The sequence below is a fragment of the Pelobates fuscus genome, chromosome 3 (assembly GCF_036172605.1).
Source record: "Pelobates fuscus isolate aPelFus1 chromosome 3, aPelFus1.pri, whole genome shotgun sequence".
Taxonomy (NCBI): Eukaryota; Metazoa; Chordata; class Amphibia; order Anura; family Pelobatidae; genus Pelobates; species Pelobates fuscus.
Window position 1 is genome coordinate 309042836 of NC_086319.1, and position 17324 is coordinate 309060159.

At 39.8% G+C, this 17324-nt stretch overlaps 1 protein-coding gene across 1 annotated transcript in view; it reads left to right on the plus strand.

Moving 5' to 3' along the window:
• FAM174B (family with sequence similarity 174 member B) overlaps positions 1 to 14122 on the plus strand; it is a 57060-nt gene extending 42938 nt beyond the window's left edge. Inside the window, exons 2-3 of the mRNA XM_063445624.1 lie at positions 3950 to 4087; positions 11760 to 14122. Coding sequence (XP_063301694.1) covers positions 3950 to 4087; positions 11760 to 11763 — 142 coding nt within the window. The 3' untranslated portion in view covers positions 11764 to 14122. The remainder of the gene's footprint in view (positions 1 to 3949; positions 4088 to 11759) is intronic.
• The last annotated feature ends 3202 nt before the right edge of the window (positions 14123 to 17324 follow it).

Sequence of the window (17324 nt, forward strand, 5' to 3'; positions counted from 1 at the left end):
TGATGCTGGACGTCCATAGGAAAGCATTGAGTAATGCTTTCCTATGGGTGGTTTGAATGTGCACGCTGCTCTGGCCGTGCATGCGCATTTGGCTCCACTCGGGCTCCACTCGGGCTCTGATGTCAGCAGAGGGAGGAGAGGTCACTAGCGCCGAGGGAGCCCTGCACTGGATCAAGGTAAGTGGCTGAAAGGGTTTTAACCTGGGGGCCCTGAGGGAGGGGGGACCTAATAACCCTATAGTGCCAGGAAAACAAGTTTGTTTTTCTGGCACTATAGTGCTCCTTTAAGGACTGCTGACTTGTGAAGTCAATCATTGTTCTAGTGGGATGTCTGATTTTCCAACAGTCCTCCTAATAACTGGACAGTAGTACTGTTATAAAGTGTACTTGTGATGAATTTCAGTACATTTTAAACCCTTGCGTAAATTGTTGCGTAAATTGTTCTATACAAAGGATTTATGCCTTCCAATTAGTCATTTGACTTGTACTGATGAAACCATGGTGCGGAGTATCTGCCACATTAATTTTATGGGAATAAATGTAATTATATATTTTGCATTGAAGCCTATAGATTTTTCTTCATGGTTATGGTGCATAAACCCTGTCTGTTTTAAAGACCATGTTAAAAATTGCATTTCCTGAAAAACCACAATGTTTACATTTGTTTAAAACCATGTCTCTAGTGATTTATTTGACCAACAGTCACTAGAAGCTCCTTCTCATGAAGACCTCTATAAGAAGTAACTGTCTGGTAGAATGTACCAATTGCTGTGCATATGATGTAGGTAGTATAGTAATATCAAAATTTTTATTTTAATGGTCTTTGTTGTATGAAAACGGGTTTTTACCAACGTGATGTGCTTTAATGAATAATAGTGAGAATTACAGTAGCCAGCTGAATAGATGCATTCAATTTATTTATTTTGCATATGTCTCATCATATAATGGCTGTGTAATGAGTGTGTATTCGGGTAGGCCGAATGCTACATAAGTGACAAAAAATGTGTTTAAGTGCATGTTCGGGGGAACTGAGCATTTTTTCCCCAAGATGGCTGCGCTAACTGAAGGAAAGCGCATGCACAGCCTTTAGGGGAATAGAAAAACTGGTCCCAAGGATTACCATTTTGATCTTTTAGAGAGATATGAACTTCATGAAATACTCATATTGTATTGGAATTCCATTGAAATGCCAAAGCAGACAATGTGAGTATTTCATAAGACAAAGCAGGGATTTCTTTGACTGGTGATAAAGCCTATCAAAATAAAAGGTTGAAGCTTCTTTCGTCAAGTTTTGTGAAATCCCTTAGACATTGCTAGGGGTAGCTGTGGGAATCTGGCTGGTTATCTCAAAACGTGAGACTTGGATTATGGAGATCCTTCATAGTTATCAGTGTTGTACTTTATACATGCCTGCTCTGATCTGTTGGAGAAACTGAATGTGTGTCAATAGATGAATGTCTATGTATCTCTATATGAATGACCCCCCCCAGGGTTATACATTTGACTGGTTTTGGTTTTTCTGAGAGAACATCACACCAAGAATAAACATACTCTTTGGGTTTTAGATGCAAGCCAACATAAGCAGTAACGCTCAACATTTCATTCCATACCAGCAGTGGCGTACACACAACCCATGGGGCCCCGGTGCGAAAACTGATCTATGGGCCCCCCCCCCGCTTACTCTGCGCGGGCTGGGACCGCAACACATGGCGGGCGGGCACCTGGTCGCAGGGCTGCGACCCGTGCGACCGCGGTATGTACGCCAGTGCATGCATAAACACATACACTTAAAGGACCACTACAGACACCCAGATCAAATCAGCTCAATGAAGTGGTCTGGGTGCCAGGTCTCTCTAGTTTTAACCCTGCAGCTGAAAACAGCAGTTTCAGAGAAACTGCTATGTTTCACTGAGGGTTAATCCATCTCTAGTGGCTGTCTCATTGACAGCCGCTAGAGGATTTTCTGCGATTCTCACTGTGAAAATCACAGTGAGAAGACGCTGAACGTCCATAGGAAAGCATTGAGTAATGCTTTCCTATATGGGCGGTTTGAATGCGCGCGTGGCTCTTGCCACGCATGTGCATTCGGAGCTGAGAGGCGGATCGGGACGGAGAGATCCCCAGCGCCAAGGGAGCCCGGCGCTGGAGAAAGGTAAGTGCTTTAGACACACACACACACACACACACTCTCATGAACAGACGCACACATTTACTGACACACACACACTCTCATGAACAGACGCACACATTTACTGACACACACACACTCTCATGAACAGACGCACACATTTACTGACACACACACACACTCTCATGAACAGACGCACACATTTACTGACACACACACACTCTCATGAACAGACGCACACATTTACTGACACACACACACTCTCATGAACAGACGCACACATTTACTGACACACACACACTCTCATGAACAGACGCACACATTTACTGACAGACACATACTCAGTGACAGACGCACACAAACATACTCAGTGACAGACACACTCTAAAACTCACACTCTAAAACTCACACTCTAAAACTAACACTCACACTCTAAAACTCACACTCTAAAACTAACACTCACACTCTAAAACTCACACTCACACTCTCACTCTCACTCACACTCACACTTTCACTCTCACTCTCACTCTCACTCTCACTCTCTAACACACTCACTAACACACTCGTTTTTTCTTTTTTTTTTTTTTTAATTTAATCCCCCCAGCCTCCTTACCTGTGTGAGAGCTGGGGGGATTCCCTGGGGTCCAGTGGTGTTGCTGGTCACCCGGCTGGCGGGCGCGCAAGGGAGCACTGTCCCCTGGGTGCTCCCTCTTCAGCTCCCTTGCGCGCCGCGTACTGATACCGGAGCCGGAAGATGACGTCATCTTCCGGCTCCGGTTTCAGTGCGGTGCGCGAGGGAGCTGAAGAGGGAGCACCCAGGGGACAGTGCTCCCTCGCGCGCCCGACAGCAGGGCCAGCCTCGGGGGGCCCGGAGGTGGCCGGCTCCTGGGCCCCCCAGCAGAAGAGGCTGGCCCTGTGGGTACATACCGGGTCGCAGGGGCAGCCGGGCCCCCTGGTGGGCCGGGCCCGGTCGCAGCCGCGACCCCTGCGACCCTGGTATGTACGCCACTGCATACCAGGGATATTATTTGATAAGTCAATTATAAGGACTGAAAAGCAATAGTTACACTTGCTTGTGGCTGTTTATATTTCAATAAAGAGGCCTGAAACGTGTCTAAAGTCCAGAGAGTCTACTTGTTCTACAGTGTGACCGCCAATAACCACCATCCTAAAGCCCCCATTGTTATCACTTGAGCCTCTTAATGCATTTCTGGTAAATGCACAACTGCATTAAAGTAATGTATCATAAAATATAACCTCAAAGGGGTATGATGTCTAACAAACTTCACGTAAGGTCCTCTTCAGATATTTGTGCACATAATCTATAGGTTCTGCTGATATGATTTGGTTAATTCCGAGAGTGTGTGCTGAAAAGCGATTTGAGGCGCACTTGGAGAAAGTCGCTATATAAATACTAGTTGTTGTTATTATTATAATAAACTTTCTATTATGTTGTAGATATTACGGTATTGCATTCTTCAAGATGGCATGCTCTGTATATGCATCTGCCTCCTCACAAGTGCACTCAGTCATCGTACAATGCTAAGCAAGCAGCTATATACTGATTTGTAAGCACTTGCCTGGTACATGCTGGTACATGCATATCTATGTTTCATGTTTGTTATGAAAGGGTCCTTTTAATTTAAAACCTGATCTGCTCTCACCGTCACAACCTCTTAACAGGATAATAGTGATGAACTGTAACCTTGTCAGGAGGGAAGTGCTGATCATGCTATGTTTTGTCTAGGTTACTGTTTGTTATTATTCATGTATTCCCTGATGCACGGTTCTAAGCACATTTTCTTTTATTAACTCTCTTCAGGTCTGGGAAGAAAATACGAAAAATCCGTAAATATGACATCATAACGACTCCAGCCGAAAGAGTAGAAATGACTCCCCTTAATGAGGACAACTACGATGATGAAGAATCAGCAGTCTTTGATGTCAAATACAGATATAGGTAATTGCCACCTGTGTCCTCATTTTCAACCCATATCCCTGTGTGCTTTTTACGTCTTGATGTATCTCTGCTCAGGACGCTCAAAACGTTTTGTGATTTTGTATGAGGGGACAATAAAATACCCTCATAAAAATGATAAATGTGAATTTGTTATTGGTTGCATGTAGGGTATTCTGTGTATGTTTCACAGTACTTCTCCCATTAACAAGTCTCACTGTGTTCCTAAAAACTTGAAATGTTTAGAGGTATCTATCCTTTACACATGCTCATTCCCCCAGTCGTTGTATATCTGGCCCTGAATCTGAATGGGGCCAATGTAGGTAGTTACAGAGTAACTTTGAAACATGCAACTAGGGAATCTGTAAAAAAACAACACCCAGCTCAGCTGTAGGTAAAAGTAATATGGAACATACAATTTTAATGGACTTGGAAATATAAAAATAAAACCATAAACAATGTATAAGATATGCAGGTTCCAAGGAAATTGTCCATCTAACTCCATTGAGGGGCCCCTTCACTGGAGAAATGCCAAGTGAAAATAAAATATCCCTGAATGAAACATGATTTTATATAAAAAATAAAAGTGAATGCATGCAATCAATAGGGGTGGGAATATGGAGCTCTAAAACCTTCCCGGCTAATATGGCAAAGCTAGGGGTATTCTGAGTACGTTCCCAAGCCTGCATAGCTTATACATTGTTTATTGTTGTATTTTTATATTTTTAAGTCCATTAAAATTGTATGTTACATATTACTTTTACCTACAGCTGAGCTGGGTGTTGTGTTTTACTCATTCCCTAGTTGCATGTTTCAAAGTTACTCTGTAACTACCTTGGAGTTACACTGTGTATTACCGTTATACAGTTCGGTTGGTTAAGCTGCTGTTTATGTGCAGACATATAATTGGACAATAATAGACACGGTGGTTCACATATATTTATTTTATTCTTTTATTTTTTAAAGTGATGTATATTTGTAGTTGTGATTATTAGATATCTTTGTGCTGGAACTATTCTAGAGTTTTTTGGAGCGCTCACACACGCATATTTTTCTATTGTTTCATAAATCACGAAGTCGCTCGTTTGTGTTGTGAAGCAGCCCTTTTATACAAAGCTATAATACAAACATATTTTTCTGTTCGTTCAGATTCAGTTACCTATCATTTGATTATCCATGTAATATATCTATAAAAAAACTCAACAAATCAAGAAAAGACACATACTTTTAGACTGACGAGTAACCATACAATTTAACATAGTATTGTTTTCAAAGAAACAATAAAGTGTTAGAAATACCAACCTGTATTCTTAACATGCTCTAGTGCCCGTGTCCATATGTAGTTCTAAGCCCCCCCACCCCCAAAGTACAATAAAAAAAAAAAGAAAAGAAAATAAACTTTCCTTTTCTCCTGCATGACACTCCCTCAGGGTCTGCCTCTAGTTCCACTTCCAGCGATGTTACCTGGTGGGTGTCGCTCTCAAACCAATAGTCCAGTCTAGTGCTCCTCTTGTCTGATGTACATGTATCCAAAATGCATGATCATGTGACCTATGATTTCTTATGAGCTGCATTTTTTGGTCACATGACTGAGTTTCACTTGGTCATTGTAGAGGAAGCGCCTCAGGTGTTTGGAAGACAGTCTCTAGAGGAGTGTTTAACTCGGCAATGTAAACACTGCATGTTTAAAACGACAGGGCTACTGCACACAGACTACATTATTCAGATGAGGTGGTCTGGGTGATTTTAGTCTAATATATCATCGCACACATGTTGACTTTCTATTGTGGTGTATTCAGAATGCATTCATCATGGCAACACCACTAAACTACCCAGTACCACTCTGAAAATAATTCTGGTGCTTGGAGGATGGAAGGTTAGTGTGGCCAAACTTAGGCCGAATGTATGATGTCACAGAGAAGAGAACCGGAGAAGGTTGACCACAGGTCAGACTACCTACTTACAGAACAGATTAATCTCCACCTGTGCCACAATTAATTCCGAAGCTGAGAAATTACCTGAAGCTGTTTGAGGTAACCTAGCAACCAGGTTCCAACCGTTGACAGAATGTCATGAGGTAGCTGGGAAGGAAGCAGCTAGAGGTTTACCAAAACCATGAACACCACTCCAGGCATACTGCCTTTACATATGTTACACCCGCACTTTTAGTTAAATTTGGGCTTTGAAGTATCCTTTTAATAGGGTTGTGTCTGAAGAAAAAGGTTTATGGCACAGCAGTCTTCAAATTTGTGTACAAAGCCTACAAAGAGTAAGACTAAAGTCCCTGGTACCTGGTGTGTCGCTTTAAGTCTTTTACTTTTTACAGAATTTTCAGGATAAAGAAATAAATAAAAATAAAAAAAAATGTGTCCCTGAACAGATTTCTCTAATGAATGCTCTGTGCAACATGATTATGTGGTAGCAATGCATTCAAATACATGTTAGGTTTACTTGTGAAATGGTTACTGGAATTTTGCAAAGATACAATGTGCATTACTCCAGAGCCCCAGAAGTGATGCCAATCCAAGCTTTCATAATATATGCATTTATTAGCCTCACTTGCTTATCTTAGGTTGGCCGAGTAGGAGAGAACCTTGAGTGATTCACCATGAAGTCTCCGTTCATGGCATTTGCTTTAATGCCGTTTGTAAACGGCCAGCCAAGAATAATCTTATGCTGTAGAACGACCTGTCCTTCAGATATGACAAGGCCTTTGTTAGGCCACAGGGAGAAGCTTTTCAGGAGGGAGAAGTGGTGCCTTTTTTGATTAAGGTGTAAAAAAACAAAAAGTTGATTGATCTTATTGCAAGACTGGTTGTGCTTTGTAAGTGTTTGAGGTTTTATTTCTCCCTCTATGCTCCTGGCAGGTAGTTTTGAAGTCAAAAAATGTTGTTCTCATTATTTAAAGCACGTACAACAGTTTAGACAATGAAGCTTAAAATGTGCCAGAACCTTTGCTTTTAATGGATTTATGAGACAGAATAACCTATCAGATAGTTCTCTGCTTTGAAGATCTAACTGTCCATGGACACAAAATATTATTAACCCTTCACTGCTCTGTGTTAATACCTTCTACCATCATGAATGACAGCAAATTGCAAGACTGAGGGTATAATTTATCTACAGTAAAATTATTTTAAAAAAATAAGCGCAGTTGGCGAAAATAAGTCAACAGCTGTAACTGAAATGAAACTCCGAAAGGTCATTGTGTATTTCTAGTGCGTAATACATTTTCGAATTATAGTGAAGCTGTCAGGTGTGCCTTTTTTAATTACCTTGCTTTATTTTGTTACGTCTGTTTTTTGGCATGGGATATTTGCATCGGAATTGCTAGCTTAATGACATTTTGCATGCTCTTTATTAGAAAGCAGATTGGCACTACTTATTCAATGTGATAAAGAGCCAGCATGTAACATTTCAAGCTTTTGTGTAGCAATCTCTCTTTCTAGAGTGGAGGGAGTATACAAAAAAACTTGAATGCAAGAGGGCAAGATTCCAGTTGGTTACCGTATATATTCTCTAGAGGTGTCAGGTTTGCAGCAAAATGTTTACTAATGTATGTTGTCACAGTGTGTGACTAATGGCTGGTGGAAATGGAAGAATAAGTGCAACCTTGTTAGAACATACCACAGACATCCAGATCGTTCAGGCCTCCACTGGAAAGTTCTACCAGGCAGGTTCTTCTAAGACCCAAACTTTTATTTTAATCCTGTTTCAGTTTATTATATTGGTGATTATCAAAAGGTACCCAGGTAATAAGGTTGGTGTAGTCAGCAGCAGTGTAAAAAGAGCAGAATACCTGGGTTACAGGGACACTCCACTGACGAAGTACAAAAAAAAAAAAAATATCACTGTCTAGTAGATCTACCATTTCATTGGGGTGTATTTAAACAAAATGCTGTAAAAGCTGCATATCTCTTGTCTGCATCCATTGAAAGCTCCCTCTTTCATCCCCAGCCCAAACCTTTTGTGTCTGTCCAAAGACTTGCACAGTGCAGCTTAATGAGAAGTCTTTGCAAGGCAGGTGCTCCTGGTAATTGCTGCCTCTTTTAGTTTAGCTCCACTGAGCTTACCAAACCAGGAAGTAACAGGATCAGTTGTCTGCTTGACAGCTAGTAGTGTAGTTAGGAGACAAGGTCGTTTTAGAAAGTGCACATTTATATTGAAATCTGCACTTTTTGTAAAGTGAAAAAAAGAGGACACACTCTTCACATATGAAACTTTTCAGTAAACTAAAGTGCTTTAGGGATCTGGACTGTCCCTCTAAGGCAGGCTTCCCCAAACTCAGGCCCTCCAGATGTTGCTGAACTACAACTCCCATGATTCTATGAATGAAATGGATAGGATGAGAATCATGTAGTTCAGCAACATCTTGAGGGCCGGAGTTTGGGGAAGCCTGCGCTAAGGCAAGAAATATACAATGATGATTAAAAGAGGAACTGTAGGGGGGGCGGGGCCGGGCCGCCATGCCAGCAGGCTGCAAGTTAATACAGCTCCAGGGAAACTCATCTAATAAGGGGTAAAACACCCATGAAACTTAGCTTGGAACCCCCTGAGAGTGCGAGATACCTGGTCCTGGAGTGTCCCGGTGTAGCTGGAACACCTGATATTGGGTGGACCGGGTCCTGGTGAGATGTTTCGGGGCTGGGAAGACTGAGGCCTAGCCGGGAGGGGAGAGGGACGGACGGCCGCTGCCTCGCTCTCCGTCCCGGCAACGACTGAGAACCGCTACAAACCCTGGGTCCCCGGCCCCGTTTACCCCCCCTATGGGCCGGCGGGGGTTATCCCGGCCCCCACCGGGCAGGCGACCTCATGGCAGTGCTAATGGGCGACTAGGCGCCAGCAGCTACCACGCGGCCCTGACAAAATGGCCGACAGATGCACCTAACCAGCAAACCGCCAAAGACTGCGCGCTGAGGGAGAACCCCCACGAACAGAGCCACGACCACCCAGGGCACTTTAATGCAACCACGATGGGGCAGCGGCAGAGACCTGTGGTTCTGCCATCTACCAGACTGCAAGCAGACCTACTCACCAGCAGAGGATCCAGCGCCTACATTGACCGAGCCACCTCACTAGAGCTACCTATCACGCATACCGCAGACCAACACTGAGGCAGTGACCACACCTGATTACCGAGACCTGCAACACATCATACCCACACTCGCATACCGGCAGAGAAAAAAAGTCCACATAGGACCGCAGACACTTCAACCTGTAGTGGGTCCCAAGGACGCAACGGTCACCGAGGTACCATATGAGGACTATCTATATGCCGGAGCAAAGGACACTGACCACCACAATCCCTGATGCCAAAACCGACAGGTACCCCAGCTCCTTATGACAGACGGCACCTAAGGCAGTATCCGATGGACCCGTCGCTGACAGCCTTCCCAACATGAATCCTGGCTGTGGGTACCCCCAAATGGACATTTCCGCTACCGGTACTATAATTGAGGCTGTAGTTAATATTGGACTGATGCCCTAGTGCAGTTAACAACCTAGCTAGCCACAACCTGCCTGGTGGTATAATATATACTTCTTGAGTACTCAACTTAAAATAAGCTACTGTTTTATACAGGCATATGCCTGTGCAACTGTACTCTATTAGCTTGCCTAATGAAACCTTAAGTAAACTTTTAATGAACCGTCTTGAAACAAGCAGGGATAGTGCACACAAACAAGAATAGACTTAAATGAATTTTGAAGGGTAGTATTCAACACGTAATGGAGAATACCGTGCAGCTCAGCTTAATACCTTCACACATAGCTAGCTTTCGTTGCTCATGAGTTTGGTAGTTATTCGCTGCTTAAACATGACAACCTAGCTTGTATCAGCTTGCCGTTAGTACATAAAGACATGGGACATAGCTGAGCATTATCACCTTATACTCCAGGGAGTGCTTTATGCTACATGACTATCCCACACGTAGCCCGTATGTGAAATCGCTAGACCGCTTAGATATAGATGTATGTATAACGCCTGCAACTTGACTGTCTGTAACATTTTAATTAAGCTTGATATACACAAAAAAACTACAAAATGTGCATATTCTCATGCCACTGTCTAACTTTTTGGCATTCTTGAATAATGCTGTTGTGGCGTATGTTTGGAAACCTGTAACCACCTGCACAACTAAAAATAAAGAATTAAAAGAAAAAAAGAGGAACTGTAATTTCACATAATGTTTAGCATGTTTACTTATGTCTGTTCAACAAATGTTTGAGGTACGAAAAATTAAATTAAATGTAGAAACCCACACCTCTTTATCCTGAAACCGGGTGCCTCCATCTGCCTCCATGTTGGCTACCTCTTAATTAATATTATACGCGCTGACCTTTTGCACCTGGCAGTCAGCACTGAGACATCCTACAGAGAAGATGAGAAATAAAACAATGTTTTTATTTCTATTCATCATTTGCAATGCTTGCCCGTGCCCTCTCTGAACTTGACTTTAATGTAATTTGCTAAATCTATTATACATTTTAAAAGAAATTGGAGAATCTCATGAAAAAGGTTAACTCCAGTTATGAGTGATTTTCAAAGCTTTATTTGGTGGTGTAAATTCTGACCGCTCTCATTTAAGTAAATACTACATGAAATGGTATTCACCTTGCATTTTTGATTCTTAGCATTGCTTAATTTGACCTTAAGAGCTTTAGCCAAGAGAGCCTTTCCAACAATAATGATTATATTATTGTTTCAAGATGGCTGTGGGCTATTGAAATGTTCTTAGGTTTGCAAAATAATTATATAAAGTGTGTTTGGGTTAAGAGTGAAATTGATGTGTTGTGTAATGTTCTGTATCTGAATATCTTCCAAAAATCCTGTCTGACTCTTTTTTTTTTTTTTTTTTTTAAAGAAAAATCTCCTTGTTGGATTACTATGGAAATTGCATGCATTAAAACACTGGGACAACTTTAAATTTCTATTCTTGGTGAATTACCAGACATTGCTTATCCTCCCAGCTGGGCACGTGCATGCCTCCCAACATTTCAAATAGACAAAGAGATACATTTTCATTTTAAGGGTGTAATTAGGGATGTGAATAGGCGTGTAAATTCAGTGGCTGGCTGTTTTGAGAATGTTTAGGTGACTTACTAATAATTTATACAACTAAAATGTAATTTTACACTGTATCTTATTTACACAGACTGCTTTCTAAACACATTTATTGTAGTTTAAAGACCCATTACTGTGAGTATTCTAGCTGTGGAGTTCTGTTATATACTCAGACACAACACCAATATGGAACTCATAGAAAAGAATTGTTAGAATAGAAAAGAGGGACAACTGGATTTGAGCCCTCCTAAAAAGGGACACTTGGGACGTATGCATGGGAAGTTGCTAATATATATATATATATATATATATATATATATATATATATATATATATATATATATATATATATATATATATAAAATTTGGTTTTACATTTTTTATCCTTTTTTTTTTTTTTTCTTTTCTATCTTAACTGCTCTCCTGTCTCCCCTCGCACTCCATGGATTCTAGTCACAGATCATTTAGAAAGCTAGCAATTTCCTTGTTGCAGTTCATTCTTTAATCCTGTTTAGAAAACTGTATTTGTTTCTATGCAATCATTTATTTTATATAACATTGCTTTGTACTTAAACACAAATGACAGATTTCACTTCTTCTTTTCTTTTTCAGGTAAATACACTTAACTTGTTTCTCCCCCGGCATCTGGTTCCCAAGAACGCTGTCAGAGACCGTGTGGAGTGGAGTTTAGTTTCATTGGCCTCGAAGACTGAAATATAAGTCTGTTTGTATCTACATGCTCCCCGGTGTGTTGAGAAATTACACAGATTAATTGGCTTAAACCTTTCGCTAAACACTCCGATTTCAACTCTTGGAAACTCCACGGATGAAGATGCAAAGCTAGAACTACTCTCCAAATGGATATAGATATATATTTTTCTTTTAATAATTCAAGTTGTTTTGTTGGTGGGGGTTTTTTGTGTGTGTGCGCGCACATTTGTGCTTGTCTTATACATGCCAAAGAGTTTTTATATAAAGACTTTTGCATGAATGCTGTAATTACAGGAAACATTCCACTGGTGAAACAATATCAATAACCCTGCAGGTAACACTTAAATCAATGAGGTACTTTTACAGAAAACTTTCATGTAAAAATGAATTAGCTGCATGCCACATGGTGTGCAGTCAGTCGCTATGGTTTTGCTAAATATTCCCAGGAAGATAACATCCAGATGACCTTAGTTCTATAAATGGCAAAATCCTTGGAAAACAGAACATAAAGTAAGGATTTTATCACCATGTGTTACATATTAGGTGTTGCCGTCAGCCTATCTTCAGCACAAAGCGGAGATCGCAGTTCACTAAGTTTCTTATGGAGAATGATAATGTTACGTACACAGGGAACATCAAGGTCTGTTCAGTTGTATTACCTGTGGCTATGAATATGTAGCCACATGTGGTTCTCCACAAAATGTGAATATCGAATGGATGCACAGTGGCAGAATGAGTCCTTTTCTGATCTTGACTCATGCAGCATTATTCAATGTTAACCTAAATTAATTCTGGAATTACTGAGTGCCATATAGGAATTAACATGAATGTATTACAATATGCACTGTACATTTATATGGTTAGGCGCTTTTTTTTCTTTTATTTTCTTTTTGTCTAAAATTGGACCCTTGTTGCTGGTAAAGTTGAAAGATATATAATTTTTTTTTTTTTCTCACAAGTTTAATAGGTAGGGAGAGGTAACGTTTTATATTTTGGTCAAGTTGCCATGTTCTCAAACTACTTTTGAGGTGGTTGTGAACTTAAAACAAAATGTTTGTTTTGTTGGTGTTGAATTATGGATTTTCTAACTTTTACATCTTTTGCACTCCTTGTGATGCACCCAAACCTCAGCAGTGTTGCTGCTTTGCATCATTTGCGATGTGGGATCTGATTTAACCTATTTGTTTAGTTTTATAAATATGTTTTCTGGGTTTGTAAAATCAATATTTTGAATAGTTGGATAAGTTTGAAGGCCTTGGTATAACCAGCAGAATTGAAGGAATGCAAAATTATACTATTCCGCAGTGGTACCAGGCAAACTTCTTTTTATGCATACTGTACGAAAATTGCTGTTTATGAATCTTTAAAGTGCACAATCCTTCCGTTTCACAGGTATGTATTGGTATTTGGTGTCGAGACACTCTAAATGTAGCCACTCCCCCACCCACTTATGTCTATAATCCAGTGGTTCTGTTTTTCTTGATTATCCACAAGATTGATATATTCACAATCAAAGCCGGGTAATCGATCCACTGTAGAAAGGTTTGCAAATAAAGGCAAATAGCAGGCATTAGCTGCTGTAAAATACAGATTTCTTGAAGCAATCCAAATTACAAAACAAAAAAAAAAGGTAATTTCACAATGTTCACAGATATAATTATTCTCCATAAATGTGCACTTTAGTAAATGTAACTAAAGTTGAAGCATTAGTCTTTTAAACCTGTCTTTTAGGGGTTTAGACATAATATTAATATGTGTGTGTAGGTCAGTTGGGTTTGCTCACTTGTGGGTTTTTGCTTTTGTATTACAGAAAATGTTATTGCTTGATAGACATTCAAGGGACGGTTAAAAATTAAAGCTTTATACCATTTCCTTCCGGAGTTAAACACTCTTTGACTATCTTCTAATAAGGCATGTGCTATTTTATTGAAGATACTTGCATTCCAGCAATAATTCATTTTTTTATTCAACTTTTAAGCATGTTAATATTTTACACTCCCAGCATATACATTTGCCAATATGTTTATGCATTTACCTCTGGGTTATGAATTAGAAAAGCGAGAACTATAGATTTGTAGTTTAACGTCAGGCGTTTGCAGTCTTAATGAGATATAAAGATGTCATTCTGGGAGATGCAGTTGTTCAAATTTAGAGAATTTAAATCTAAAAATGGTAAAGGGATATTTTATAAATTTATATTATATGTATTTGGTTTTGGGCCAGCAGTTTCAATTATGTAGTGCACCAATCTTCTTTTTTTTTTTTTTTTTTATGATTATTTATTTTCTTTCTAATAAGTGATTGAGGGTGATTTTTTTTTTTTTTTTTTTTTTTTTTCACCTGTGATTGTTCTGGCTGTAATGGTAATAAATCTTATCCCTAGTAGTACAGTTTAAAATATAAAGAATTATTTTCCTGTCTTGGGCTACTTTTTTTTTGTTACTGAGTGTTTGGCTGTACTGAAGATGTTTGTCACTTTATTGGGTTTAAATAGAACATAGAAGGTAACATTATGCAGTGAACATCTGTAGAACGTGAAGCTCTGTGCACTCAAGTAGAATGTGAAAATCTGCATGATGCAAATGATGTTCTGTGCACTTGATTAGAACAGCAGCCAAACATGGCATCATTACAAGGACCATTCTCTTGACCACTTAATTATTTTTTGTGGGAACATCTGGTGTATCATTATTATGCACAATCAATCACACACTCTTGTCCCTTAACGTAATACTCCGGGCACCATAAAAAGTTTATCTAATATTGTTATGGTGCCTGGAGTCACGCAATGCAGTCTTACCTTAAGTGTTTTAACGGGAACACCGAAGATTTGTCACAGTCACTGGTATCTCATTTTCTTCTTTTGCTTAGACTTATGTGTAAGTATGTGATTGTGCACACAAGCAGTGAGGAGGCAGCAGTGATTGCATAAGACTGAGCTGATACTCTGTCTGTCACTGGCTGCACATCATGAGTAAAAGGATAGCAATCTGCATATATTTGCTCATGAGAATTGTTTAACACTTAAAGGTAAGACTGCGCCAGAGCATCCTAGGCACGATCACAACTTCAGTGACATGAGGGGCACAAGACTGTTCCTTTAAAATATTGATATGAAAGTTTGACTGAGGGATATAGAAATGGTAACAATGTTACTATTTTGGTTTAGAAAACAGCTGTGATCCCTGTATGTACACCACACACACACACACACACACACACACACACAGACACACATATATACAGACACACACACATATACAAAATATTTTAGTCACCCTCCTGTTTCCTACCTTTTAAATGCAGAAGGGTGAGTTTCCTGGGGTCCAGTGGTGGCTCTGCCTGATGCGAGTCAAAGTTCCCACTCTGACTCCCTCCTCTCTTCCTCCCGCGCAGCTCTGTCTGATAGCTGGGAGGAGTGACTGGGGCAGTCACTTCCTCCTATTGTCTGATGTCATGTCAGGTGGCCTGGTCGCGTTGTTAAAGCGCCGCAGCGCTGACCGGGCCTCGTGGAAATTCATAGCCATCGGATGGGCCACAGGATGTGCCCCTTCACGTGCAGGCCTGGGCCACAACACATGGCGACGGGCACCCGGGCCACACTCAATGTCAGACCATGCATGCATTGGATGCAAATATGAGGAAAAGCTCAACTGATAACTTACTTTGGAACATGCCTTTGTCTGACTTCATATAAATGAAATTGATTTTATTCTGGACAGGTAGAAGAGCACTTTATCCAAATAATTCCATAACAAACTGAGCTTGTAAGGTGATCTGAAATATGTTGACTTTTTTATAAATAAAACTAATAATGTAAACATAGCTGGTATCATATCATAGAGATGAGTATGTCATGTGTGCTGTCATATTAATTGGCCCCCAGTGCTCTTAGATCATTGGTATTTACAGTTGGACAGTTTATTAAATTTTCTGTACATATGTACAGAGTGGCTGTGTATGCCGCAGCCCCTGTTTTATCAAACACCTCCAAAATACACACACAGAACCATAACCACTACAATAAGCTATAGTGGCTATTGTGGTTACAGTGCCCATTTAAACACCCTTTTTATTGTATCTCAATATTCTGTGTTTCACCTAGCTGCCTGCATGAGGTGGCCTATCACATTTAGCCTGTAGGTTAATTTGTGGCAACATATTGTATTGTGTTGTGGTTCCTGTTGTTGTAGGTAGGGAAAACATGGGCAGCAATGATTTTTAAAAGGGTTTAACACATTTCCCCAGGAAAGATCTTGCCAGTTTCAACTTTCCATAGGTAGCAAACTGCTTCTTTCCTAAAACTCAGAATACAGTGTTTTTACTGTATAAAGTCACTATCTCCTTTCCAGAGCTGTCACTAGTTGCCCTGATCATTTTAAAACGTGTGTCCCAGCCCTCTGAAATTATTCACTACTGGACAATGGTGTGTATCCATCACAAAAACAGCATATTCCTTACAGAGTCCATACAATACACACAAACACACACAAATATATATATTTTATAATCGAAATTGTAGCCATATTTGTCCAGTGAACAGATGAATTTTGTATCTTGTAATACCTTTTTTTTTTTATTGGACTAACATCATTTTGTAATGACAAGCTTGCGGGAGAATCTCCCTTTCTCTAAAGCATATATATATTTTTTTATTTGCAAAATGCCAACATATTTAACAGCAGGAGGCAATTATAACTTTCCTTTCATTCTATCCTGAAATGCAAATGTTTTTGTTTTGTTTTTATTTACAAGTGTCCCATGTTAGGCGATAGATCTGGTCAACCTAATCGTTCCTTAGGATGTCTGTCATGAAACCTGTATGAATGTTGCCCTAATATTTTAAGTACATTGTATAACAAAATGGCCTAGGTTATTTAAAATATTGTCATGCTAGTAAGGCTGTTGTGGACAGGTAGAGTTTATTTTAATGCATCCTAAATTTGTTTTAACAACCGTTGTGGGATCTTGGGTAGACAGTAGAGATCTAATCCAACATACCTTTTTGTTATTGGAACACTCCATGCAACCTAACGGCTACATCATTATCTGCTGAAGATCTTGACTCTCCTGGTAGATGTAGACATGCAGTGACTTATAATTTATATATATATATATATATATATATATATATATATATTTGGGTGTATACATATATTAATAGTTTTATACGTTGATTTACTTTTTGGGGTTAATTTTGTGTGTGTGTGTGTGTGTAAACACAAAGTAATATTTTTATCTTGCTAGTTGTGAGGTAAAACTGCAGATACAACTTTTCAATGAATTAGTAATAAAAAAAATATATATATTTTGTAATGCCTGTGCCAATTAATGGGTTAACCACTACGCTGGTGAATAAAGCTCTTTTTAGAATTGTGTGACACTGCCAAATATCCACATGCATGTGATTGTAAGACTTTCTATTTGCTGCTATGTGATCTGTGCTGACTTAACAATCCCCTCAGA